We start from the raw sequence: 25,454 nt of genomic DNA, 5'->3' as shown, positions 1-25,454 counted from the left end.
GTGTGGGGCACATAAGGGAGCAGTATTACTGTGTGGGGCACATAAGAGGGGCAGAATCACTGTGTGGGGCAAATAAGGGTGGCAGTATCACAGTGTGGGGCACATAAGGGGGGCAATATCACTGTGTGGGGCACATAAGGGGGGCAGTATCACTGTGCAGAGCACATAAGGGGGCAGTATCACTGTGTGGGGCACATAAGGGGGCAGAATCACTGTGTGGGGCACATAAGGGGGCAGTATTACTGTGTGGGGCACATAAGGGGGGCAGTATCACTGTGTGGGGCACATAAGGGGGCGGTATCACTGTGTGGGGCACAAAAGGGGGGCAGTATCTTTGTGTGGGGCACATAAGGGGGCAGAATCACTGTGTGGGGCACATAAGGGGGGCAGTATCACTGTGTGGGGCACATAAGGGGGGCAGTATCTTTGTGTGGGGCACATAAGGGGGGCAGTATCTTTGTGTGGGGCACATAAGGGGCGCAGTATCACTGTGTGGGGCACATAAGGGGGGCAGTATCACTGTGTGGGGCACATAAGGGGGCAGTATCACTAAGTGGGGCACATAAGGGGGCAGTATCACTGTGTGGGGCACATAAGGGGGCAGTATCTCTGTGTGGGGCACATAAGGGGGCAGTATCACTGTGTGGGGCACATAAGGGGCGCAGTATCACTGTGTGGGGCACATAAGGGGGGCAGTATCACTGTGTGGGGCACATAAGGGGGCAGTATCACTAAGTGGGGCACATAAGGGGGCAGTATCACTGTGTGGGGCACATAAGGGGGCAGTATCACTGTGTGGGGCACATAAGGGGGCAGTATCACTGTGTGGGGCACATCATTATCCGTACTGGCCATAGGATATACACAAGTACATTGCACTGCCCGGTGTCGCCCTATTCAGCCGATATCCTACCACACCTTACTGCTAATACGTCCGAGTGTGCGGAGCCGCCATGTTTCTGTAGCTATAACTATACACACACTAAGGCTCCGGCAAGATGGCGCCGCTCCGCGGACATCAGCTGAGGCGCTGACGTGTCACTAGAGAATCCTTTGGGCGGGATTTAGGGTAAAGTTGATGAGCGTGTCCGAATGACAGCAGAGCATGCGCAGCGGTTTCGCTTTGGGGTGCGCATGCGCGGTACCTGTGTCCGGTGCCGGATCCTGCACATCACTGAACGGGGAAACGAGTAATGTAACCGGACTGGTGAGAGGAAGAGAGGGACACCGGGAGCAGGGGGAGGAGCCGTGTGTGTGTATACCCGGGGAGGAGGAGCAGTGTGTGTGTGTGTGTATACCCGGGGAGGAGGAGGAGCTGTGTGTGTGTATACCCGGGGAGGAGGAGTAGCGATGTGTGTGTATACCCGGGGAGGAGGAGGAGCGGTGTGTGTGTGTATACCCGGGGAGGAGGAGGAGGAGCGGTGTGTGTGTGTGTGTATACCCGGGGAGGAGGAGGAGCTGTGTGTGTGTGTGTATAACCGGGGAGGAGGAGGAGGAGCTGTGTGTGTGTGTATACCCGGGGAGGAGGAGGAGCCGTGTGTGTGTATACCCGGGGAGGAGGAGGAGCGGTGTGTGTGTGTGTATACCCGGGGAGGAGGAGGAGCGGTGTGTGTGTGTATACCCGGGGAGGAGGAGGAGCGGTGTGTGTGTGTATACCCGGGGAGGAGGAGGAGCGGTGTGTGTGTGTGTATACCCGGGGAGGAGGAGGAGCGGTGTGTGTGTGTATACCCGGGGAGGAGGAGGAGCCGTGTGTGTGTATACCCGGGGAGGAAGGGGAGCGGTGTGTGTGTGTATACCCGGGGAGGAGGAGGAGCGGTGTGTGTGTGTGTATACCCGGGGAGGAGGAGGAGCCGTGTGTGTGTATAACCGGGGAGGAGGAGGAGCGGTGTGTGTGTATACCCGGGGAGGAGGAGGAGCCGTGTGTGTGTATACCCGGGGAGGAGGAGGAGCGGTGTGTGTGTGTGTATACCCGGGGAGGAGGAGGAGCGGTGTGTGTGTGTATACCCGGGGAGGAGGAGGAGCTGTGTGTGTGTATACCCGGGGAGGAGGAGGAGCGGTGTGTGTGTGTGTATACCCGGGGAGGAGGAGGAGCGGTGTGTGTGTGTATACCCGGGGAGGAGGAGGAGCGGTGTGTGTGTGTATACCCGGGGAGGAGGAGGAGCTGTGTGTGTGTATACCCGGGGAGGAGGAGGAGCGGTGTGTGTGTGTATACCCGGGGAGGAGGAGGAGCGGTGTGTGTGTGTGTATACCCGGGGAGGAGGAGGAGCGGTGTGTGTGTGTGTATACCCGGGGAGGAGGAGGAGCTGTGTGTGTGTGTATACCCGGGGAGGAGGAGGAGCGGTGTGTGTGTGTATACCCGGGGAGGAGGAGGAGCTGTGTGTGTGTATACCCGGGGAGGAGGAGGAGCGGTGTGTGTGTGTATACCCGGGGAGGAGGAGGAGCGGTGTGTGTGTGTGTATACCCGGGGAGGAGGAGGAGCGGTGTGTGTGTGTATACCCGGGGAGGAGGAGGAGCGGTGTGTGTGTGTATACCCGGGGAGGAGGAGGAGCGGTGTGTGTGTGTATACCCGGGGAGGAGGAGGAGCGGTGTGTGTGTGTATACCCGGGGAGGAGGAGTAGCGATGTGTGTGTATACCCGGGGAGGAGGAGGAGCGGTGTGTGTGTGTATACCCGGGGAGGAGGAGGAGGAGCGGTGTGTGTGTGTGTGTATACCCGGGGAGGAGGAGGAGCGGTGTGTGTGTGTGTGTATACCCGGGGAGGAGGAGGAGCTGTGTGTGTGTGTGTATACCCGGGGAGGAGGAGGAGCGGTGTGTGTGTGTATACCCGGGGAGGAGGAGGAGCGGTGTGTGTGTGTGTATACCCGGGGAGGAGGAGGAGCGGTGTGTGTGTGTATACCCGGGGAGGAGGAGGAGCGGTGTGTGTGTGTATACCCGGGGAGGAGGAGGAGCGGTGTGTGTGTGTATACCCGGGGAGGAGGAGGAGCGGTGTGTGTGTGTATACCCGGGGAGGAGGAGTAGCGATGTGTGTGTATACCCGGGGAGGAGGAGGAGCGGTGTGTGTGTGTATACCCGGGGAGGAGGAGGAGGAGCGGTGTGTGTGTGTGTGTATACCCGGGGAGGAGGAGGAGCTGTGTGTGTGTGTGTATAACCGGGGAGGAGGAGGAGCCGTGTGTGTGTATACCCGGGGAGGAGGAGGAGGAGCGGTGTGTGTGTGTATACCCGGGGAGGAGGAGGAGCGGTGTGTGTGTGTGTATACCCGGGGAGGAGGAGGAGCGGTGTGTGTGTGTGTATACCCGGGGAGGAGGAGGAGCGGTGTGTGTGTGTATACCCGGGGAGGAGGAGGAGCGGTGTGTGTGTGTATACCCGGGGAGGAGGAGGAGCGGTGTGTGTGTGTATACCCGGGGAGGAGGAGGAGCGGTGTGTGTGTGTGTATACCCGGGGAGGAGGAGGAGCGGTGTGTGTGTGTGTGTATACCCGGGGAGGAGGAGGAGGAGGAGGAGCAGTGTGTGTGTGTGTATATACCCGGGGAGGAGGAGGAGGAGGAGGAGCGGTGTGTGTGTGTGTATATACCCGGGGAGGAGGAGGAGGAGCGGTGTGTGTGTGTATACCCGGGGAGGAGGAGGAGCGGTGTGTGTGTATATACCCGGGGAGGAGGAGGAGCGGTGTGTGTGTGTGTGTATATACCCGGGGAGGAGGAGGAGCGGTGTGTGTGTGTGTGTATATACCCGGGGAGGAGGAGGAGCGGTGTGTGTGTGTATATACCCGGGGAGGAGGAGGAGCGGTGTGTGTGTGTGTATACCCGGGGAGGAGGAGGAGCGGTGTGTGTGTATACCCGGGGAGGAGGAGGAGCGGTGTGTGTGTATACCCGGGGAGGAGGAGGAGCGGTGTGTGTGTGTATACCTGGGGAGGAGGAGGAGCCGTGTGTGTGTGTATACCCGGGGAGGAGGAGGAGCGGTGTGTGTGTATACCCGGGGAGCAGGAGGAGGAGGAGCGGTGTGTGTGTGTATACCCGGGGAGCAGGAGGAGGAGGAGCGGTGTGTGTATACCCGGGGAGGAGGAGGAGCGGTGTGTGTGTATACCCGGGGAGGAGGAGGAGCGGTGTGTGTGTGTATACCTGGGGAGGAGGAGGAGCCGTGTGTGTGTGTATACCCGGGGAGGAGGAGGAGCGGTGTGTGTGTGTGTATACCTGGGGAGGAGGAGGAGCCGTGTGTGTGTGTATACCCGGGGAGGAGGAGGAGCGGTGTGTGTGTATACCCGGGGAGAAAGGGGAGTGGTGTGTGTGTGTATACCCGGGGAGCAGGAGGAGGAGGAGCGGTGTGTGTGTGTGTATACCCGGGGAGGAGGAGGAGGAGCGGTGTGTGTGTATACCCGGGGAGGAGGAGGAGCGGTGTGTGTGTGTGTGTATACCCGGGGAGGAGGAGGAGGAGGAGGAGCCGTGTGTGTGTATACCCGGGGAGGAGGAGGAGCGGTGTGTGTGTGTATACCCGGGGAGGAGGAGCAGTGTGTGTGTGTGTATACCCGGGGAGGAGGAGGAGCGGTGTGTGTGTGTGTATACCCGGGGAGGAGGAGGAGCCGTGTGTGTGTGTATACCCGGGGAGGAGGAGGAGCCGTGTGTGTGTGTGTATACCCGGGGAGGAGGAGGAGCGGTGTGTGTGTGTGTATACCCGGGGAGGAGGAGGAGGAGCAGTGTGTGTGTATACCCGGGGAGGAGGAGGAGGAGCTGTGTGTGTGTATACCCGGGGAGGAGGAGGAGCGGTGTGTGTGTGTATACCCGGGGAGGAGGAGGAGCGGTGTGTGTGTGTATACCCGGGGAGGAGGAGCAGTGTGTGTGTGTGTGTATACCTGGGGAGGAGGAGAAGCGGTGTGTGTGTGTGTATACCCGGGGAGGAGGAGGAGCGGTGTGTGTGTGTATACCCGGTGAGGAGGAGGAGCCGTGTGTGTGTGTATACCCGGGGAGGAGGAGGAGCCGTGTGTGTGTGTGTATACCCGGGGAGGAGGAGGAGCCGTGTGTGTGTGTGTATACCCGGGGAGGAGGAGGAGGAGCAGTGTGTGTGTATACCCGGGGAGGAGGAGGAGGAGCAGTGTGTGTGTATACCCGGGGAGGAGGAGCTGTGTGTGTGTATACCCGGGGAGGAGCTGTGTGTGTGTGTGTGTGTGTGTGTGTGTGTGTATACCCGGGGAGGAGGAGGAGGAGCGATGTGTGTGTGTATACCCGGGGAGGAGGAGCTGTGTGTGTGTGTATACCCGGGGAGGAGGAGGAGCCGTGTGTGTGTATACCCGAGGAGGAGGCGTGTGTGTGTGTATACCCGGGGAGGAGGAGGAGCGGTGTGTGTGTGTGTATACCCGGGGAGGAGGAGGAGCCGTGTGTGTGTATAACCGGGGAGGAGGAGGAGCGGTGTGTGTGTATACCCGGGGAGGAGGAGCTGTGTGTGTGTGTATACCCGGGGAGGAGCGGTGTGTGTGTGTGTATACCCGAGGAGGAGGAGCGGTGTGTGTGTGTATACCCGAGGAGGAGGAGCCATGTGTGTGTGTGTATACCCGGGGAGGAGGAGCTGTGTGTGTGTATACCCGGGGAGGAGGAGGAGCGGTGTGTGTGTGTGTATACCCGGGGAGGAGGAGGAGCCGTGTGTGTGTATACCCGGGGAGGAAGGGGAGCGGTGTGTGTGTGTATACCCGGGGAGGAGGAGGAGCGGTGTGTGTGTGTGTATACCCGGGGAGGAGGAGGAGCCGTGTGTGTGTATAACCGGGGAGGAGGAGGAGCGGTGTGTGTGTATACCCGGGGAGGAGGAGGAGCGGTGTGTGTGTATACCCGGGGAGGAGGAGGAGCGGTGTGTGTGTGTGTGTATACCCGGGGAGGAGGAGGAGCGGTGTGTGTGTGTGTATACCCGGGGAGGAGGAGGAGCGGTGTGTGTGTGTGTATACCCGGGGAGGAGGAGGAGCGGTGTGTGTGTGTGTATACCCGGGGAGGAGGAGGAGCGGTGTGTGTGTGTATATACCTGGGGAGGAGGAGCTGTGTGTGTGTGTATACCCGAGGAGGAGCTGTGTGTGTGTGTGTGTATACCCGGGGAGGAGGAGGAGCGGTGTGTGTGTGTGTATACCCGGGGAGGAGGAGGAGCGGTGTGTGTGTGTGTGTGTATACCCGGGGAGGAGGAGGAGCGGTGTGTGTGTGTGTATACCTGGGGAGGAGGAGGAGTGGTGTGTGTGTGTGTATACCCGGGGAGGAGGAGGAGCGGTGTGTGTGTATACCCGGGGAGGAGGAGGAGCGGTGTGTGTGTGTGTATACCCGGGGAGGAGGAGGAGCGGTGTGTGTGTGTGTGTATACCCGGGGAGGAGGAGGAGCGGTGTGTGTGTGTGTATACCCGGGGAGGAGGAGGAGCGGTGTGTGTGTGTATACCCGGGGAGGAGGAGCTGTGTGTGTGTGTGTATACCCGAGGAGGAGCTGTGTGTGTGTATACCCGGGGAGGAGGAGGAGCGGTGTGTGTGTGTGTGTATACCCGGGGAGGAGGAGGAGGAGCGGTGTGTGTGTGTGTATACCCGGGGAGGAGGAGGAGCCGTGTGTGTGTATACCCGGGGAGGAAGGGGAGCGGTGTGTGTGTGTATACCCGGGGAGGAGGAGGAGCGGTGTGTGTGTGTGTATACCCGGGGAGGAGGAGGAGCCGTGTGTGTGTATAACCGGGGAGGAGGAGGAGCCGTGTGTGTGTATACCCGGGGAGGAGGAGGAGCGGTGTGTGTGTATACCCGGGGAGGAGGAGGAGCGGTTTGTGTGTGTGTGTATACCCGGGGAGGAGGAGGAGCGGTGTGTGTGTGTGTATACCCGGGGAGGAGGAGGAGCGGTGTGTGTGTGTGTATACCCGGGGAGGAGGAGGAGCGGTGTGTGTGTGTGTATACCCGGGGAGGAGGAGGAGCGGTGTGTGTGTGTATATACCTGGGGAGGAGGAGCTGTGTGTGTGTGTATACCCGAGGAGGAGCTGTGTGTGTGTGTGTGTGTATACCCGGGGAGGAGGAGGAGCGGTGTGTGTGTGTGTATACCCGGGGAGGAGGAGGAGCGGTGTGTGTGTGTGTGTGTATACCCGGGGAGGAGGAGGAGCGGTGTGTGTGTGTGTATACCTGGGGAGGAGGAGGAGTGGTGTGTGTGTGTGTGTATACCCGGGGAGGAGGAGGAGCGGTGTGTGTGTATACCCGGGGAGGAGGAGGAGCGGTGTGTGTGTGTATACCCGGGGAGGAGGAGGAGCGGTGTGTGTGTGTGTATACCCGGGGAGGAGGAGGAGCGGTGTGTGTGTGTGTATACCCGGGGAGGAGGAGGAGCGGTGTGTGTGTGTATACCCGGGGAGGAGGAGCTGTGTGTGTGTGTGTATACCCGAGGAGGAGCTGTGTGTGTGTATACCCGGGGAGGAGGAGGAGCGGTGTGTGTGTGTGTGTATACCCGGGGAGGAGGAGGAGGAGGAGCGGTGTGTGTGTGTATACCCGGGGAGGAGGAGGAGGAGCGGTGTGTGTGTGTATATACTTGGGGAGGAGGAGGACGAGCGGTGTGTGTGTGTATATACCTGGGGAGGAGGAGGAGCGGTGTGTGTGTGTGAATACCCGGGGAAGAGGAGGAGGAGGAGCGATGTGTGTGTGAATACCTGGGGAGGAGAAGGAGGAGCGGTGTGTGTGTGTATACCCGGGGAGGAGGAGGAGGAGGAGCGGTGTGTGTGTGTGTATACCCGGGGAGGAGGAGGAGCCGTGTGTGTGTGTATACCTGGGGAGGAGGAGGAGCCGTGTGTGTGTATACCCGGGGAGGAGCCGTGTCTGTGTGTGTGTATACCCGGGGAGGAGGAGGAGCGGTGTGTGTGTGTATACCCGGGGAGGAGGAGCTGTGTGTGTGTGTATACCCGAGGAGGAGCTGTGTGTGTGTGTGTGTGTATACCCGGGGAGGAGGAGGAGCGGTGTGTGTGTGAATACCCGGGGAGGAGGAGGAGCGGTGTGTGTGTGAATACCCGGGGAGGAGGAGGAGCGATGTGTGTGTGTGAATACCTGGGGAGGAGGAGGAGGAGTGGTGTGTGTGTGTATACCCGGGGAGGAGGAGGAGGAGGAGCGGTGTGTGTGTGTATACCCGGGGAGGAGGAGGAGGAGGAGCGGTGTGTGTGTGTGTATACCTGGGGAGGAGGAGGAGCCGTGTGTGTGTATACCCGGGGAGGAGCCGTGTCTGTGTGTGTGTATACCCGGGGAGGAGGAGGAGCGGTGTGTGTGTATACTCGGGGAGGAGGAGGAGGAGGAGCGGTGTGTGTGTGTATACCCGGGGAGGAGGAGGAGCCGTGTGTGTGTGTGTGTGTATACCCGGGGAGGAGGAGGAGCAGTGTGTGTGTGTATACCCGGGGAGGAGGAGGAGCAGTGTGTGTGTGTATACCCGGGGAGGAGGAGGAGGAGCAGTGTGTGTGTGTGTGTGTATACCCGGGGAGGAGGAGGAGCGGTGTGTGTGTGTGTATACCCAGGGAGGAGGAGCGGTGTGTGTGTGTATACCCGGGGAGGAGGAGGAGCCGTGTGTGTGTGTGTATACCCGGGGAGGAGGAGGAGGAGCAGTGTGTGTGTGTGTATACCCGGGGAGGAGGAGGAGGAGCCATGTGTGTTTATACCCGGGGAGGAGGAGCTGTGTGTGTGTATGCCCGGGGAGGAGCGGTGTGTGTGTGTGTATACCCGGGGAGGAGCGGTGTGTGTATACCCGGGGAGGAGGAGGAGCCGTGTGTGTGTGTATACCCGGGGAGGAGGAGGAGCGGTGTGTGTGTGTGTGTGTGTATACCCGGGGAGGAGGAGCTGTGTGTGTGTATACCCGGGGAGGAGGAGGAGCCGTGTGTGTGTATACCCGAGGAGGAGGCGTGTGTGTGTGTATACCCGGGGAGGAGGAGGAGCGGTGTGTGTGTATACCCGGGGAGGAAGGGGAGCGGTGTGTGTGTGTATACCCGGGGAGGAGGAGGAGCGGTGTGTGTGTGTATACCTGGGGAGGAGGAGCGGTGTGTGTGTGTGTGTATACCCGGGGAGGAGGAGGAGCCGTGTGTGTGTATAACCGGGGAGGAGGAGGAGCTGTGTGTGTGTATACCCGGGGAGGAGCGGTGTGTGTGTGTGTGTACCCGGGGAGGAGGAGGAGCGGTGTGTGTGTGTATACCCGAGGAGGAGGAGCCATGTGTGTGTGTGTGTGTGTGTGTGTGTATACCCGGGGAGGAGGAGCTGTGTGTGTGTATACCCGGGGAGGAGGAGGAGCGGTGTGTGTGTGTGTATACCCGGGGAGGAAGGGGAGCGGTGTGTGTGTGTATATACCCGGGGAGGAGGAGGAGCGGTGTGTGTGTGTGTGTATACCCGGGGAGGAGGAGGAGCGGTGTGTGTGTATAACCGGGGAGGAGGAGGAGCGGTGTGTGTGTATACCCGGGGAGGAGGAGGAGCGGTGTGTGTGTATACCCGGGGAGGAGGAGGAGCGGTGTGTGTGTGTGTGTATACCCGAGGAGGAGCGGTGTGTGTGTGTGTATACCCGGGGAGGAGGAGGAGCGGTGTGTGTGTGTGTATACCCGGGGAGGAGGAGGAGCGGTGTGTGTGTGTATATACCTGGGGAGGAGGAGCTGTGTGTGTGTGTGTATACCCGAGGAGGAGCTGTGTGTGTGTGTGTATACCCGGGGAGGAGGAGGAGCGGTGTGTGTGTGTGTATACCCGGGGAGGAGGAGGAGCGGTGTGTGTGTGTGTGTGTATACCCGGGGAGGAGGAGGAGCGGTGTGTGTGTGTATACCTGGGGAGGAGGAGGAGTGGTGTGTGTGTGTGTATACCCGGGGAGGAGGAGGAGCGGTGTGTGTGTATACCCGGGGAGGAGGAGGAGCGGTGTGTGTGTGTGTATACCAGGGGAGGAGGAGGAGCGGTGTGTGTGTGTGTATACCCGGGGAGGAGGAGGAGCGGTGTGTGTGTGTGTGTATACCCGGGGAGGAGGAGGAGCGGTGTGTGTGTGTATACCCGGGGAGGAGGAGCTGTGTGTGTGTGTGTATACCCGAGGAGGAGCTGTGTGTGTGTGTGTGTATACCCGGGGAGGAGGAGGAGCGGTGTGTGTGTGTGTATACCTGGGGAGGAGGAGGAGGAGCGGTGTGTGTGTGTGTATACCCGGGGAGGAGGAGGAGGAGCGGTGTGTGTGTATACCCGGGGAGGAGGAGGAGGAGCGGTGTGTGTGTGTATATACTTGGGGAGGAGGAGGAGGAGCGGTGTGTGTGTGTATATACCTGGGGAGGAGGAGGAGCGGTGTGTGTGTGAATACCCGGGGAGGAGGAGGAGGAGGAGCGATGTGTGTGTGAATACCTGGGGAGGAGAAGGAGGAGCGGTGTGTGTGTGTGTATACCCGGGGAGGAGGAGGAGGAGGAGCGGTGTGTGTGTGTGTATACCCGGGGAGGAGGAGGAGCAGTGTGTGTGTGTATACCTGGGGAGGAGGAGGAGCTGTGTGTGTGTATACCCGGGGAGGAGCCGTGTCTGTGTGTGTGTATACCCGGGGAGGAGGAGGAGCGGTGTGTGTGTGTATACCCGGGGAGGAGGAGCTGTGTGTGTGTGTATACCCGAGGAGGAGCTGTGTGTGTGTGTGTGTATACCCGGGGAGGAGGAGGAGCGGTGTGTGTGTGTATACCCGGGGAGGAGGAGCGGTGTGTGTGTGAATACCCGGGGAGGAGGAGGAGCGATGTGTGTGTGAATACCTGGGGAGGAGGAGGAGGAGCGGTGTGTGTGTGTATACCCGGGGAGGAGGAGGAGGAGGAGCGGTGTGTGTGTGTATACCCGGGGAGGAGGAGGAGGAGCGGTGTGTGTGTGTGTGTGTATACCTGGGGAGGAGGAGGAGCCGTGTGTGTGTATACCCGGGGAGGAGCCGTGTCTGTGTGTGTGTATACCCGGGGAGGAGGAGGAGCGGTGTGTGTGTATACCCGGGGAGGAGGAGGAGCGGTGTGTGTGTGTATACCCGGGGAGGAGGAGGAGCGGTGTGTGTATACCCGGGGAGGAGGAGGAGGAGCGGTGTGTGTGTGTGTACCTGGGGAGGAGGAGGAGCGGTGTGTGTATATACCTGAGGAGGAGCGGTGTGTGTGTGTGTGTATATACCTGGGGAGGAGGAGGAGCTGTGTGTGTGTGTATACCCGGGGAGGAGGAGGAGCGGTGTGTGTGAGTATACCCGGGGAGGAGGAGGAGCCGTGTGTGTGTATACCCGGGGAGGAGCCGTGTCTGTGTGTGTATACCCGGGGAGGAGGAGGAGCGGTGTGTGTGTATACCCGGGGAGGAGGAGGAGGAGGAGCGGTGTGTGTGTGTATACCCGGGGAGGAGGAGGAGCGGTGTGTGTGTATACCCGAGGAGGAGGAGGAGCTGTGTGTGTATACCCGGGGAGGAGGAGGAGCCGTGTGTGTGTGTATACCTGGGGAGGAGGAGGAGCGGTGTGTGTGTATACCTGGGGAGGAGGAGGAGTGGTGTGTGTGTGTGTATACCCGGGGAGGAGGAGGAGCGGTGTGTGTGTATACCCGGGGAGGAGGAGGAGCGGTGTGTGTGTGTATACCCGGGGAGGAGGAGGAGTGGTGTGTGTGTGTATACCCGGGGAGGAGGAGGAGCGGTGTGTGTGTATACCCGAGGAGGAGGAGGAGCTGTGTGTGTATACCCGGGGAGAAGGAGGAGCCGTGTGTGTGTGTACCCGGGGAGGAGGAGGAGCGGTGTGTGTGTATACCCGGGGAGGAGGAGGAGCGGTGTGTGTGTATACCCGGGGAGGAGGAGGAGCCGTGTGTGTGTGTATACCCGGGAGGAGGAGGAGCCGTGTGTGTGTGTATACCCGGGGAGGAGCGGTGTGTGTGTGTGTATACCCGGGGAGGAGGAGGAGCGGTGTGTGTGTGTGTATACCCGGGGAGGAGGAGCGGTGTGTGTGTGTGTATACCCGGGGAGGAGGAGCGGTGTGTGTGTGTGTATACCCGGGGAGGAGGAGCGGTGTGTGTGTATACCCGGGGAGGAGGAGGAGCGGTGTGTGTGTATACCCGGGGAGGAGCGGTGTTTGTGTGTATACCCGGGGAGGAGGAGGAGCCGTGTGTATGTGTGTGTATACCCGGGGAGGAGGAGGAGCCGTGTGTGTGTTTGTATACCCGGGAGGAGGAGGAGCCGTGTGTGTGTGTGTGTATACCCGGGGAGGAGGAGCGGTGTGTGTGTGTATACCCGGGGAGGAGGAGGAGCGGTGTGTGTGTATACCCGGGGAGGAGGAGGAGCGGTGTGTGTATACCCGGGGAGGAGGAGCGGTGTGTGTGTGTATACCCGGGGAGGAGGAGGAGCGGTGTGTGTGTATACCCGGGGAGGAGGAGGAGCGGTGTGTGTGTGTGTATACCCGGGGAGGAGGAGGAGCGATGTGTGTGTGTGTGTATACCCGGGGAGGAGGAGGAGCGGTGTGTGTGTGTATACCTGGGGAGGAGGAGGAGCGGTGTGTGTGTGTATACCCAGGGAGGAGGAGCGGTGTGTGTGTGTATACCTGGGGAGGAGGAGCGGTGTGTGTGTGTGTATACCCGGGGAGGAGGAGGAGCCGTGTGTGTGTATACCCGGGGAGGAGGAGGAGCGGTGTGTGTGTGTGTATACCCAGGGAGGAGGAGGAGCGGTGTGTGTGTGTGTATACCCGGGGAGGAGGAGGAGCGGTGTGTGTGTGTGTGTATACCCGGGGAGGAGGAGGAGGAGCGGTGTGTGTATACCCGGGGAGGAGGAGGAGGAGCGGTGTGTGTGTGTATACCCGGGGAGGAGGAGGAGGAGCGGTGTGTGTGTGTATACCCGGGGAGGAGGAGGAGGAGCGGTGTGTGTGTGTATACCCGGGGAGGAGGAGGAGGAGGAGTGGTGTGTGTGTGTATACCCGGGGAGGAGGAGGAGGAGGAGCGGTGTGTGTGTGTGTATACCTGGGGAGGAGGAGGAGCGGTGTGTGTGTGTATACCTGGGGAGGAGGAGGAGCGGTGTGTGTGTGTATACCCGGGGAGGAGGAGCGGTGTGTGTGTTTATATCCGGGGAGGAGGAGGAGGAGCAGCAGTGTGTGTGTGTGTACCCGGGGAGGAGGAGGAGGAGGAGCGGTGTGTGTGTGTGTGTGTATACCTGGGGAGGAGGAGGAGCGGTGTGTGTGTATACCCGGGGAGGAGGAGGAGCGGTGTGTGTGTGTGTGTGTGTATACCTGGGGAGGAGGAGGAGCGGTGTGTGTGTGTATACCTGGGGAGGAGGAGGAGCGGTGTGTGTGTGTGTGTGTATACCCGGGGAGGAGGAGGAGCGGTGTGTGTGTGTGTATACCCGGGGAGGAGGAGGAGCGGTGTGTGTGTGTATACCCGGGGAGGAGGAGGAGGAGCGGTGTGTGTGTGTGTGTATACCCGGGGAGGAGGAGGAGCGGTGTGTGTGTGTGTATACCCGTGGAGGAGGAGGAGCGGTGTGTGTGTATACCCGGGGAGGAGCGGTGTGTGTATACCCGGGGAGGAGGAGGAGCGGTGTGTGTGTGTATACCCGGGGAGGAGGAGGAGTGGTGTGTGTGTATACCCGGGGAGGAGGAGGAGCGGTGTGTGTGTATACCCGGGGAGGAGCGGTGTGTGTGTGTGTATACCCAGGGAGGAGGAGGAGCGGTGTGTGTGTGTGTGTGTATACCCGGGGAGGAGGAGGAGCGGTGTGTGTGTGTGTGTGTGTATACCCGGGGAGGAGGAGGAGCGGTGTGTGTGTGTATACCCGGGGAGGAGGAGGAGCGGTGTGTGTGTGTGTATACCCGGGGAGTAGCGCTGTGTGTGTGTGTATACCCGGGGAGGAGGAGGAGCGGTGTGTGTGTGTGTATACCCGGGGAGGAGGAGGAGCGATGTGTGTGTATACCCGGGGAGGAGGAGAAGCGATGTGTGTGTGTATACCCGGGGAGGAGGAGGAGCGGTGTGTGTGTGTATACCTGGGGAGGAGGAGGAGCGGTGTGTGTGTGTATTCCCAGGGAGGAGGAGCGGTGTGTGTGTGTATACCTGGGGAGGAGGAGCGGTGTGTGTGTATACCCGGGGAGGAGGAGCGGTTTGTGTGTGTGTATACCCAGGGAGGAGGAGGAGCCGTGTGTGTGTATACCCGGGGAGGAGGAGCGGTGTGTGTGTGTATACCCGGGGAGGAGGAGCGGTGTGTGTGTGTATACCCGGGGAGGAGGAGCGGTGTGTGTGTGTATACCCGGGGAGGAGGAGGAGCAGCAGTGTGTGTGTGTACCCGGGGAGGAGGAGGAGGAGCGGTGTGTGTGTTTACCTGTGGAGGAGGAGGAGCGGTGTGTGTGTGTATACCTGGGGAGGAGGAGGAGCGGTGTGTGTGTGTATACCCAGGGAGGAGGAGCGGTGTGTGTGTGTATACCTGGGGAGGAGGAGCTGTGTGTGTGTATACCCGGGGAGGAGGAGGAGCGGTGTGTGTGTGTGTATACCCGGGGAGGAGGAGGAGCGGTGTGTGTGTGTATACCCGGGGAGGAGGAGCGGTGTGTGTGTGTTTACCCGGGGAGGAGGAGGAGCGGTGTGTGTGTGTATACCCGGGGAGGAGGAGGAGCCGTGTGTGTGTATACCTGGGGAGGAGGAGGAGCCGTGTGTGTGTTTGTATACCCGGGGAGGAGGAGGAGCGATGTGTGTGTATACCTGGGGAGGAGGAGGAGCGGTGTGTGTGTGTATACCCGGGGAGGAGGAGGAGGAGCAGTGTGTGTGTGTGTATACCCGGGGAGGAGGAGGAGCCGTGTGTGTGTATACCTGGGGGGGAGGAGCGGTGTGTGTGTATACCCGGGGAGGAGGAGGAGCCGTGTGTGTGTATACCCGAGGAGGAGGCGTGTGTGTGTGTATACCCGGGGAGGAGGAGGAGCGGTGTGTGTGTGTGTATACTCGGGGAGGAGGAGGAGCGATGTGTGTGTGTGTGTGTATACCCGGGGAGGAGGAGGAGCGGTGTGTGTGTGTATACCCGGGGAGGAGGAGGAGCGGTGTGTGTGTGTATACCTGGGGAGGAGCGGTGTGTGTGTACCCGGGGAGGAAGAGGAGGAGCTGTGTGTGTGTGTATACCCGGGGAGGGGGAGGAGCCGTGTGTGTGTATACCCGAGGAGGAGGAGCGGTGTGTGTGTGTATACCCGGGGAGGAGGAGCGGTGTGTGTGTGTAAACCCGGGGAGGAGGAGGAGCCATGTGTGTGTATACCCGGGGAGGGTTGTAATTAGCCTCCGCCCTGTTGTCACTTTCAGGATTTGTCACCTGCCACCATCTTGTTGTGGTTGACGTCCTTGTTGTTTCTTGCATGTTCGCAGTGAGAATGGGGAGACGGCGGCACCCCGACCTCTACTGCGCCCCCTTCCCTCTCTACACTGTGCGCTTCCACCGGGATACAGGGACGGTGGTGACTGGAGGAGGAGGCGGAGCCTCGAAAACTGGTATAAAAAATGCACTGGTAAGAGCCCCTCCCCTTACATAGTGAATCCCCGCCTCCTTCTGGACTAACAGTCCCCTTTCTGCCCCCAGCACTTCTTGCGGCTGGAGCGGATCTCTGGGCGGCTCAGCGCCTCCCTGCTCCACGCCCAGGACACGGACACCCGTGCCAACATGAACCTGGCAGTGAGCGGGGACATGCTGGCCGTGGGACAGGACGCCTCCTGCCACATCCTCCGCTACCAGCACCACCGGGGAGAGGGGCGCCAGGAGGAAAAGGGTGAGAAGACCCCCTTTTCTTACCCGACTGAGCTGTCTCCCCCGCTCTCTTATCACCCCCTGGACTGTCCCCTACTCCCATCACCTGCTCCCCTATCACCCCCTGGACTGTCCCCTACCCTCATCACCTGCTCCCCTATCACCCCCTGGACTGTCCCCTACCCCCATCACCTGCTCCCCTATCACCCCCTGGACTGTCCCCTACCCCCATCACCTGCTCCCCTATCACCCCGTGGACTGTCCCCTACCCCCATCACCTGCTCCCCTATCACCCCCTGGACTGTCCCCTACCCCCATCACCTGCTCTCTTATCACCCCCTGGACTGTCCCCTACCCCCATCACCTGCTCCCCTATCACTCCCTGGACTGTCCCCCGCCCCTATCACCTGCTCTTCTATCACCCCCTGACTGTCCCCTACCCCCATCACCTGCTCCCCTATCACCCGCTCTCCACATCACCCCCTGGACTGTCCCCCCCGCCCCTATCACCTTCTCCCCTATCACCCCCTGGACTGTCCCCCGCCCCTATCATCTGCTCTCCACATCACCCCCTGGACTGTCCCCCGCCCCTATCATCTGCTCTCCACATCACCCCCTGGACTGTCCCCCGCCCCTATCATCTGCTCTCCACATCACCCCCTGGACTGTCCCCCGCCCCTATCATCTGCTCTCTACATCACCCCCTGGACTGTCCCCCGCCCCTATCATCTGCTCTCTACATCACCCCCTGGACTGTCCCCCGCCCCTATCATCTGCTCTCCACATCACCCCCTGGACTGTCCCCCGCCCCTATCATCTGCTCTCCACATTACCCCCTGGACTGTCTCCTGCCCCTATCACCCACTCTCCACATCACCCCCTGGACTGTCCCCCGCCCCTATCATCTGCTCTCCACATCACCCCCTGGACTTTCTAGTCCGCATCTGTAATATAGCCCCTGGGGGGTGTTACAGCTGTGGTCTGGGGGTGGCAGCTCTGAACTTATCCGCTTTATTTGGTCATAGTGATCAGTGATCAGGGATCAAGGAAGAGAAAACCTTCAAAAAGCAACTCTGAGGCCTCGGGGGAAGGCACAAAGAACGAGACGCCAGAGATCTCCCTGCAGCCGCTGACAGTGGTACAGACCGACTTCAGCCCTGATAACCTGCAGAAGGCGCTGTGCTTTAATGTGGACTCTACCAAGCTGCTGACGGGGGGAGCTGACGGGTGTGTGCGTGTGTGGGAGGTATGTTTTTTCCTATATGCGGAGGGGTGACAAAGTGGGTGGCCCTGTCATGCCGTGGAGCGGAGCCCTGTCATACCGTGGCCGTGGAGCGGAGCCCTGTCATACCGTGATGGCGGAGCAGGGCCCTGTCATACCGTAGCGGCGGAGCGGGGCCCTGTTATACCGCGGCGGCGGAGCGGGGCCCTATCATACTGTGGCGGCGGAGCGAGGCCCTGTCATACCGTAGCGGCGGAGCGGGGCCCTGTTATACCGCGGCGGCGGAGCAGGGCCCTGTCATACTGTGGCGGCGGAGCGAGGCCCTGTCATACCGTAGCGGCGGAGCGGAGCCCTGTCATACCGTGATGGCGGAGCGGGGCCCTGTCATACCGTGGCGGCGGAGCGAGGCCCTGTCATACCGTGGCGGCGGAGCAGGGCCCTGTCATACCGTGGCCGGGGAGCGGGGCCCTGTCATACCGTGATGGCGGAGCAGGGCCCTGTCATACCGTAGCGGCGGAGCGGAGCCCTGTCATACCGTGATGGCGGAGCGGGGCCCTGTCATACCGTGGCGGCGGAGCGAGGCCCTGTCATACCGTGGCGGCGGAGCAGGGCCCTGTCATACCGTGGCCGGGGAGCGGGGCCCTGTCATACCGTGATGGCGGAGCAGGGCCCTGTCATACCGTGATGGCGGAGCGGAGCCCTGTCATACCGTGGCGGCGGAGCGAGGCCCTGTCATACCGTGGCCGGGGAGCGAGGCCCTGTCATACCGTGGCCGGGGAGCGAGGCCCTGTCATACCGTGGCCGGGGAGCGAGGCCCTGTCATACCGTGGCCGGGGAGCGAGGCCCTGTCATACCGTGGCCGGGGAGCGAGGCCCTGTCATACCGTGGCCGGGGAGCGGGGCCCTGTCATACCGTGGCCGGGGAGCGGGGCCCTGTCATACCGTGGCCGGGGAGCGGGGCCCTGTCATACCGTGATGGCGGAGCGGGGCCCTGTCATACCGTGGCGGCGGAGCGGGGCCCTGTCATACCGTGGCGGCGGACCCGGGCCCTGTCATACCGTGGCGGCGGACCCGGGCCCTGTCATACCGTGGCGGCGGAGCGGGGCCCTGTCATACCGTGGCGGCGGAGCGGGGCCCTGTCATACCGTGGCGGCGGAGCGGGCCCCTGTCATACCCACAGGGTGTGGCTGTCTTTGCAGTAGAGGTGATGACATCATGCGTAGCAGTGATGTCAGACAGGAGGCGGGGCTTTACACTCTTTCCTCTTTATTTATAGTTTCCGGCAATGAAGAAACTTTATGATTTTAAAGCTCATGAAGGAGAAATAGAGGACGTGACGGTCAGCCCTGACAGCAAGGTGACCGGAGTGTGGGGTGCTCTCTACCTCAGGGAGATGGGGCATGCTCTGTCTGCGGGAAGAGGGTGGAGGGAGATGGGGCATACTCTGTCTGGAGGTAGATGGTGGAGGGAGATGGGGCATGCTCTATCTGGGGGCAGATGGTGGAGGGAGATGGGGCATGCTCTGTCTGGGGGTTGTTGGTGGAGGGAGATGGGGCATGCTCTGTCTGGGGGTTGTTGGTGTAGGGAGATGGGGCATGCTCTGTCTGCGGGAAGAGGGTGTAGGGAGATGGGGCATGCTCTGTCTGCGGGAAGAGGGTGTAGGGAGATGGGGCATGCTCTGTCTGCGGGAAGAGGGTGTAGGGAGATGGGGCATGCTCTGTCTGCGGGAAGAGGGTGTAGGGAGATGGGGCATGCTCTGTCTGCGGGAAGAGGGTGTAGGGAGATAGGGCATGCTCTGTCTGCGGGAAGAGGGTGGAGGGAGATGGGGCATGCTCTGCGGGAAGAGGGTGGAGGGAGATGGGGCATACTCTGTCTGCGGGAAGAGGGTGGAGGGAGATGGGGCATACTCTGTCTGCGGGAAGAGGGTGGAGGGAGATGGTGCATGCTCTGTCTGGAGGTAGATGGTGGAGGGAGATGGGGCATGCTCTGTCTGGAGGTAGATGGTGGAGGGAGATGGGGCATGCTCTATCTGGGGGTAGATGGTGGAGGGAGATGGGGCATGCTCTGTCTGGGGGTAGATGGTGGAAGGAGATGGGGCATGCTCTGTCTGTGGGTAGATGGTGGAAGGAGATGGGGCATGCTCTGTCTGGGGGTAGATGGTGGAGGGAGATAGGGCATTCTCTGTCTGGGGGTAGATGGTGGAGGGAGATGGGGCATGCTCTGTCTGGGGTAGATGGTGGAGGGAGATGAGGCATGCTCTGTCTGGGGGTAGATGGTGGAGGGAGATGGGGCATGCTCTGTCTGGGGGAAGATGGTGGAAGGAGATGGGGCATGCTCTGTCTGGGGTAGATGGTGGAGGGAGATGAGGCATGCTCTGTCTAGTGATGTCACGATACCAGAATTTTGAGTTCGATACCGATACTAACTTTTTTATTTCGATACTCAATACCAGTTCGATACTTAGTAAAGTATAAAAGAAAAAAAAAAAAATGGTAGAAATATAATACCCCTGCACTATTACAGTGATACCAATTTTTGGCCTATTTTTATTTTATTGTGTTAAAAATAAAGTTAGTGATATCTGTCTAAGACAGCTCTGCTGCATCAGCTATCACTAAGACAGCTCTGCTGCATCAGCTATCACTAAGACAGCTCTGCTACATCCGATATCACTAAGACAGCTCTGCTGCATCAGCTATCACTAAGACAGCTCTGCTGCATCAGCTATCACTAAGACAGCTCTGCTGCATCAGCTATCACTAAGACAGCTCTGCTGCATCAGCTATCACTAAGACAGCTCTGCTGCATCAGCTATCACTAAGACAGCTCTGCTGCATCAGCTATCACTAAGACAGCTCTGCTGCATCAGCTATCACTAAGACAGCTCTGCTGCATCAGCTATCACTAAGACAGCTCTGCTGCATCAGCTATCACTAAGACAGCTCTGCTGCATCCGATATCACTAAGACAGCTCTGCTGCATCAGCTATCACTAAGACAGCTCTGCTGCATCAGCTATCACTAAGACAGCTCTGCTGCATCAGCTATCACTAAGACAGCTCTGCTGCATCAGCTATCACTAAGACAGCTCTGCTGCATCAGCTATCACTAAGACAGCTCTGCTGCATCAGCTATCACTAAGACAGCTCTGCTGCATCAGCTATCACTAAGACAGCTCTGCTACATCAGCTATCACTAAGACAGCTCTGCTACATCAGCTATCACTAAGACAGCTCTGCTACATCAGCTATCACTAAGACAGCTCTGCTACATCAGCTATCACTAAGACAGCTCTGCTACATCAGCTATCACTAAGACAGCTCTGCTACATCAGCTATCACTAAGACAGCTCTGCTACATCAGCTATCACTAAGACAGCTCTGCTACATCAGCTATCACTAAGACAGCTCTGCTACATCAGCTATCACTAAGACAGCTCTGCTACATCAGCTATCACTAAGACAGCTCTGCTACATCAGCTATCACTAAGACAGCTCTGCTACATCAGCTATCACTAAGACAGCTCTGCTACATCAGCTATCACTAAGACAGCTCTGCTACATCAGCTATCACTAAGACAGCTCTGCTGCATCAGCTATCACTAAGACAGCTCTGCTGCATCAGCTATCACTAAGACAGCTCTGCTGCATCAGCTATCACTAAGACAGCTCTGCTGCATCAGCTATCACTAAGACAGCTCTCCTGCACCACCCACCACTAAGACAGCTCTGCTGCACCAGTTACCAAGATTGCGGAGGAAGAGAAGAGGAGGTTACACAGGATCCCACACACTACAGCCGATCTTATCTGCTCCTCTCAGCCCGGCAACCTCCCCCACCTGCCAGGCGGCTGGATCCTCACATGTGCTGCACTTCCCCCGGCCTCCTCTCCCGCGTCTCACAGACCCCCGCTCTCCCTCTTCATCCTCCCCACCTCCAGCCTTCTCCGTCCTCCTCTCTCCTTGACCTCCCGCTCTCCCTCTCCAGCCGCTCTCTTCTGTGCAGCTCCGGCTCCTCTCCCGGACATCCCGCTCTCCCTCTCCTCCGTCCTCTCTCCCGGACCTCCCGCTCTCCCTCCAGCCTTCTCCTCCGTCCTCCTCTCCCGCTCTCCCTCTCCAGCCGCTCTCCTCCGTGCAGCTCCGGCTCCTCCGCATAAATCATCTCTCTGATAACAGAGTCTGGCGGAGCCGGACTCTGTTATCAGAGAGACACCAGCAGCGGGGGTCTGTTACACACAGTAGCCGACCCCCGCTGTATAAGGAGCGGGCTCAGGAGGGGTCAGATGCCGCTGTCAGTGTGACAGCGGCATCTATATACTTAAATAGCCGGCACTAGCAATAGCTAAGTGCCGGCTATTTGAAATTGGCGCCAATGGGAGCGGAGGGAGGGAGAGCAGAGGAGGAGACTGCAGGGGGCAGGGGGAGGCACATAGAGAACACGGCCGGCGCTCAGCTAGCCGCCCACCGTGTTCTCAGCTTAACTTAAAGTTTCGATACCAGGAAATCCTGGTATCGAACGGTTTTTTTGCCCGAAATATCGATAGTAGTATCGATATTTCGGTGCATCGTGCATCCCTAGCTCTGTCTGGGGGTAGATGGTGGAGGGAGATGGGGCATGCTCTGTCTGGGGGTAGATGGTGGAGGGAGATGGGGCATGCTCTGTCTGCGGTAAGAGGGTGTAGGGAGATGGGGCATGCTCTGTCTGCGGGAAGAGGGTGGAGGGAGATGGGGCATGCTCTGTCTGGAGGTAGATGGTGGAGGGAGATGGTGGAGGGAGATGGGGCATGCTCTGTCTGGAGGTAGATGGTGGAGGGAGATGGTGGAGGGAGATGGGGCATGCTCTGTCTGGGGGTAGATGGTGGAAGGAGATGGGGCATGCTCTATCTGGGGGCAGATGGTGGAGGGAGATGGGGCATGCTCTGTCTGGGGGTAGATGGTGGAGGGAGATGGGGCATGCTCTGTCTGGGGGTAGATGGTGGAGGGAGATGGGGCATGCTCTGTCTGGGGGTAGATGGTGGAGGGAGATGGGGCATGCTCTGTCTGGGGGTAGATGGTGGAGGGAGATGGGGCATGCTCTGTCTGGGGGTAGATGGTGGAAAGAGATGGGGCATGCTCTGTCTGGGGGTAGATGGTGGAGGGAGATGGGGCATGCTCTGTCTGGGGGTAGATGGTGGAAGGAGATGGGGCATGCTCTGTCTGGGGGTAGATGGTGGAAGGAGATGGGGCATGCTCTTTATCTGGGCAGTTGCTGACAGTCGTGTCTCGTGCAGTTGGTGACGGTCGGGCAGGATTTTCGCTGTTGTGTCTGGGAGGCCGATCAGCTCCTTTCTGAGCTCCGCTGGAACGAGAATCTGCCCAACATCCCGGACAAGATGTACAGATACCGCGCCTGCAGGTAAGAGGAGGGGGCACATGTGGTCAGTATATAGGGGGTGGAGCTCTGTCTCCATGTGGTCAGTATATAGGGGGTGGAGATCTGTCTCCATGTGGTCAGTATATAGGGGGTGGAGCTCTGTCTCCATGTGGTCAGTATATAGGGGGTGGAGCTCTGTCTCTATGTGGTCAGTATATAGGGGGTGGAGCTCTGTCTCTATGTGGTCAGTATATAGGGGGTGGAGCTCTGTCTCCATGTGGTCAGTATATAGGGGGTGGAGCTCTGTCTTCAGGGTGGTCGGGTCTCCATATAGGTAGTATATAGGGGTGCAGCTGTGGATGAGACCAGGGGTGGAGCTCTGTCTTCATGGCGGTGACTATCTTCTCTAGGTTCGGGAAGGTGCTTGATCAGAAGAATAGTCTTCGCCTCTACACGGTGCAGATCCCTCATAAGAGAGAGCGCCGCCCTCCACCATGTTACATCACCAAATGGGATGGAGGCAGCTTCCTGCCGCTCCTCACTGAACCCTGTGGTAGTGAGGTCATCTCCTGCCTGGCCGTGAGGTGAGGAACCCTCCCTGACTCCCACCAAGCTCCTCCTCGTACTTGATGTGTACTCCTTCCCCCACAAACTGATGTTGGCTCCTCCCTCTCCAGACCCACTCCCCCCGCATACATTGATGGCTACTCAACCTCCCATCCTCCCCCACACAGAAAGTCTGATCCCCCACTGATGGCTCCTCCCATTATCATCATCTTGTTGTTGCAGTGATTGTGGAACGTTCCTTGGTTTGGGCTCGGTCACCGGCTCTGTCGCCATCTACATTTCTTTTTCTCTTCAGGTTTGTTGGCCGTGCTGATGTTTTATGTTGTTTTTGCACCTCCTCTTACTTTCCTCTTCGTACTCCCCCCTCCTCTTGTGCTACTTCTCCCCCCTCCTCCACTTCTCGCTCTCTTCCTATCTTCCTTATCCCCCCCCTTTCCTATCTTTTTTGCCTCTAAATTGCTCTCCTTCTCTTCTTCCTTCCTTCCTCCCTTTCTATCCCCCTCCTCCTCTTTCTCCCCTTCCTATCCTCCTCCTCCTCTTTCTCCCCTTCCTATCCTCCTCCTCCTCTTTCTCCCCTTCCTATCCTCCGCATCTTCTTTCTCCCCTCCCTATCCACACCTTTTTCTTCCTCCCTTTCCTATAATGCTCCTCTTTCTCTCCTTCTTATCCTCCTCCTCTTCTCCCCCCCTTCTTATATTGCTCCTCTTCATCCTCCTCCTCTTCTCCCCCCTCATGCTTACCCTCTTCTCTCTCCTCACAGAAGCTGTATTATGTGGAGGAAGCACACGGCATTGTGGTCACTGACTTGGCTTTCTTCCCAGAGACTAGGCAAGGACGGTCTCTACGTGGTGACAATGAGACTGCCATGCTGAGTGTAGCGGTGGACAGTCGCTGTAAACTACATGTGGTGCCCAACAGACGTAGGTGTCTTGTCCGCTTGCTCAGTTAGAGGGATTGTTTCATCGTGGGGACGGCTTTGGCTGTGACAGTTCTGATGACGTCATTTGCAGTTATGACTCTGGCCCCTTTGTTCTCTGTGGTGCTGGCGGGGGGTGTAGCTCCGTAGGGATTGCTGTGAACCTCGCCATTGTCTCTGGTTTTAGTCTCCCTGTGTATCTAAAGGCTCGTGATGCGTTCTGGGGTGGGAGGTCTGTGATACTTAAAGGGGTATTCCCGCCCAGAGTAAACGTTTAATATGTTGCTCCCCAAGTCCTGAACAGAAACAGCCTATTTTTACCTTTCCTCGCTTCCCCAGTGTACTACTATGTCATCCTAGAGTCCTGGCTGAGCGATCCCACCTCCACTGTGCTTACAGCCTGCTCCACCAATCACTGACCAAGATGGGACTGTGCCGCAGCCAGTGATTGGCTGAGCCGACTCTCCCCTAGACAAGTCCGTGAATGGAGACCAATACACCTAGTGGCTGAGAACCTGTGCTAGCCTCAGCCGTCGCTCACCGCTGAGTGTGTGCTCCATTGTAGACGGCCTCGGTATGCTAGGCACCATCAGCACACATCTCTGTTTAGTCCTGGAGTCCAGGTAGTCCGCTCACAGCGGATACAGAGGCTATACTGCAGCCAACCCTCAGCTCTCAGGAAAGAATTAGATAAGGAATAGACCATATGATCCTCCGGAGACATGGTTGGTGACCCTGGTGCCTCTGCTGACCTTTCCTGTGTTTTTCCTTTAAGGAACGTACCCTGTGTGGCTGCTGCTCCTCCTGTGTGTGGCGCTGATCATTGGTGCCATCATCCTGCTCCAGTACACATTTCCAGACTTCTTCTAGAGGCTTCATCAATGGACATTACGTGTTCAGAACATGTCATGGAACCTGATTATACAGAGGAGCCAGGGTCTGTAAGATGTGAAGATGTCTTGGTGGCCGTTCTTTTATCCGCACACCACTTACCTTCTGTTGATCAGCTGCTGCCCTGACAAGACTTTGTGTTTTCTTTGTCTGTGCCTCCACATTCCATGACTGCTTCTCTCTGAAGATTTGTAATCATTGAACTGATCTGGACCATGAGGATCTGGCTGGTTATGGATGTCTCTGTACGTACATTCTGTAGACTCATGAGCCCTGATTCTCTGATGTATAGACCAGACAGAGGTTGAGATTCTCCTCTCTGGCCCCTGGAATAGGCCGCTGGGCACTGCTACCCCAACAACGTCCTCAAGATGGAGATGATGCTGTGTAGCCGTAAAGTGCTGGTGCTTCAGAAGACTTAGACCAACATTAGCTAATGAAGATTTTTTTTTTTTTATATACTTGTTTCCATTCTTCTATATGAGTCTATAGTTATCCGGGTGTGCCGTGGTGTTCACAGCATGTCCCGCTACAACATGGGACTGTATGACAGGGCCTGTCCTGTCTCTACAGGCTGGAATATCATTGCCTGGGAGCTTCAAGTACAGGAAGCCATTGCGCAGACCAGCAGAGGACTAGAGAAATAGATTTTATCTAATTTTATAAAGTTTATTATTTAATTTTCTTTAATAATCTTATTACAAACCCTGTTGTGCCCATCCACAGAGCAGCCGAAACAAAGGACCGTCTCACCGGAAGCAGAGATCCAGCACAGGCTACTAACCAGACACTCATATTTATTAATTTACTCCATCATTTTTACTTCTCTATCCAGAGCTGCTTCCAATTAAAAAAATAAACCTCTTGAGACAGCTTCTTTA

At 58.7% G+C, this 25,454-nt stretch overlaps 1 protein-coding gene across 1 annotated transcript; it reads left to right on the top strand.

Annotated features, from left to right (window-relative positions):
- Positions 1–1,100: 1,100 nt before the first annotated feature.
- PREB (prolactin regulatory element binding) lies at positions 1,101–25,454 on the top strand. Its single transcript, XM_069973299.1, has 10 exons — positions 1,101–1,207; positions 15,253–15,392; positions 15,464–15,650; positions 16,654–16,874; positions 18,126–18,206; positions 22,117–22,241; positions 22,610–22,783; positions 22,989–23,061; positions 23,527–23,686; positions 24,458–25,454. The coding sequence occupies exons 2-10, from the start codon at positions 15,258–15,260 to the stop codon at positions 24,550–24,552; spliced, it is 1,251 nt and encodes a 416-aa protein (XP_069829400.1). The 5' UTR covers positions 1,101–1,207; positions 15,253–15,257; the 3' UTR covers positions 24,553–25,454.

Source organism: Dendropsophus ebraccatus, chromosome 6, assembly GCF_027789765.1.
Source record: "Dendropsophus ebraccatus isolate aDenEbr1 chromosome 6, aDenEbr1.pat, whole genome shotgun sequence".
NCBI classification, from domain to species: domain Eukaryota; kingdom Metazoa; phylum Chordata; class Amphibia; order Anura; family Hylidae; genus Dendropsophus; species Dendropsophus ebraccatus.
The sequence above is the reverse complement of the archived record's forward strand: the minus strand, read 5'-3'. Positions and strand labels throughout refer to the sequence as shown.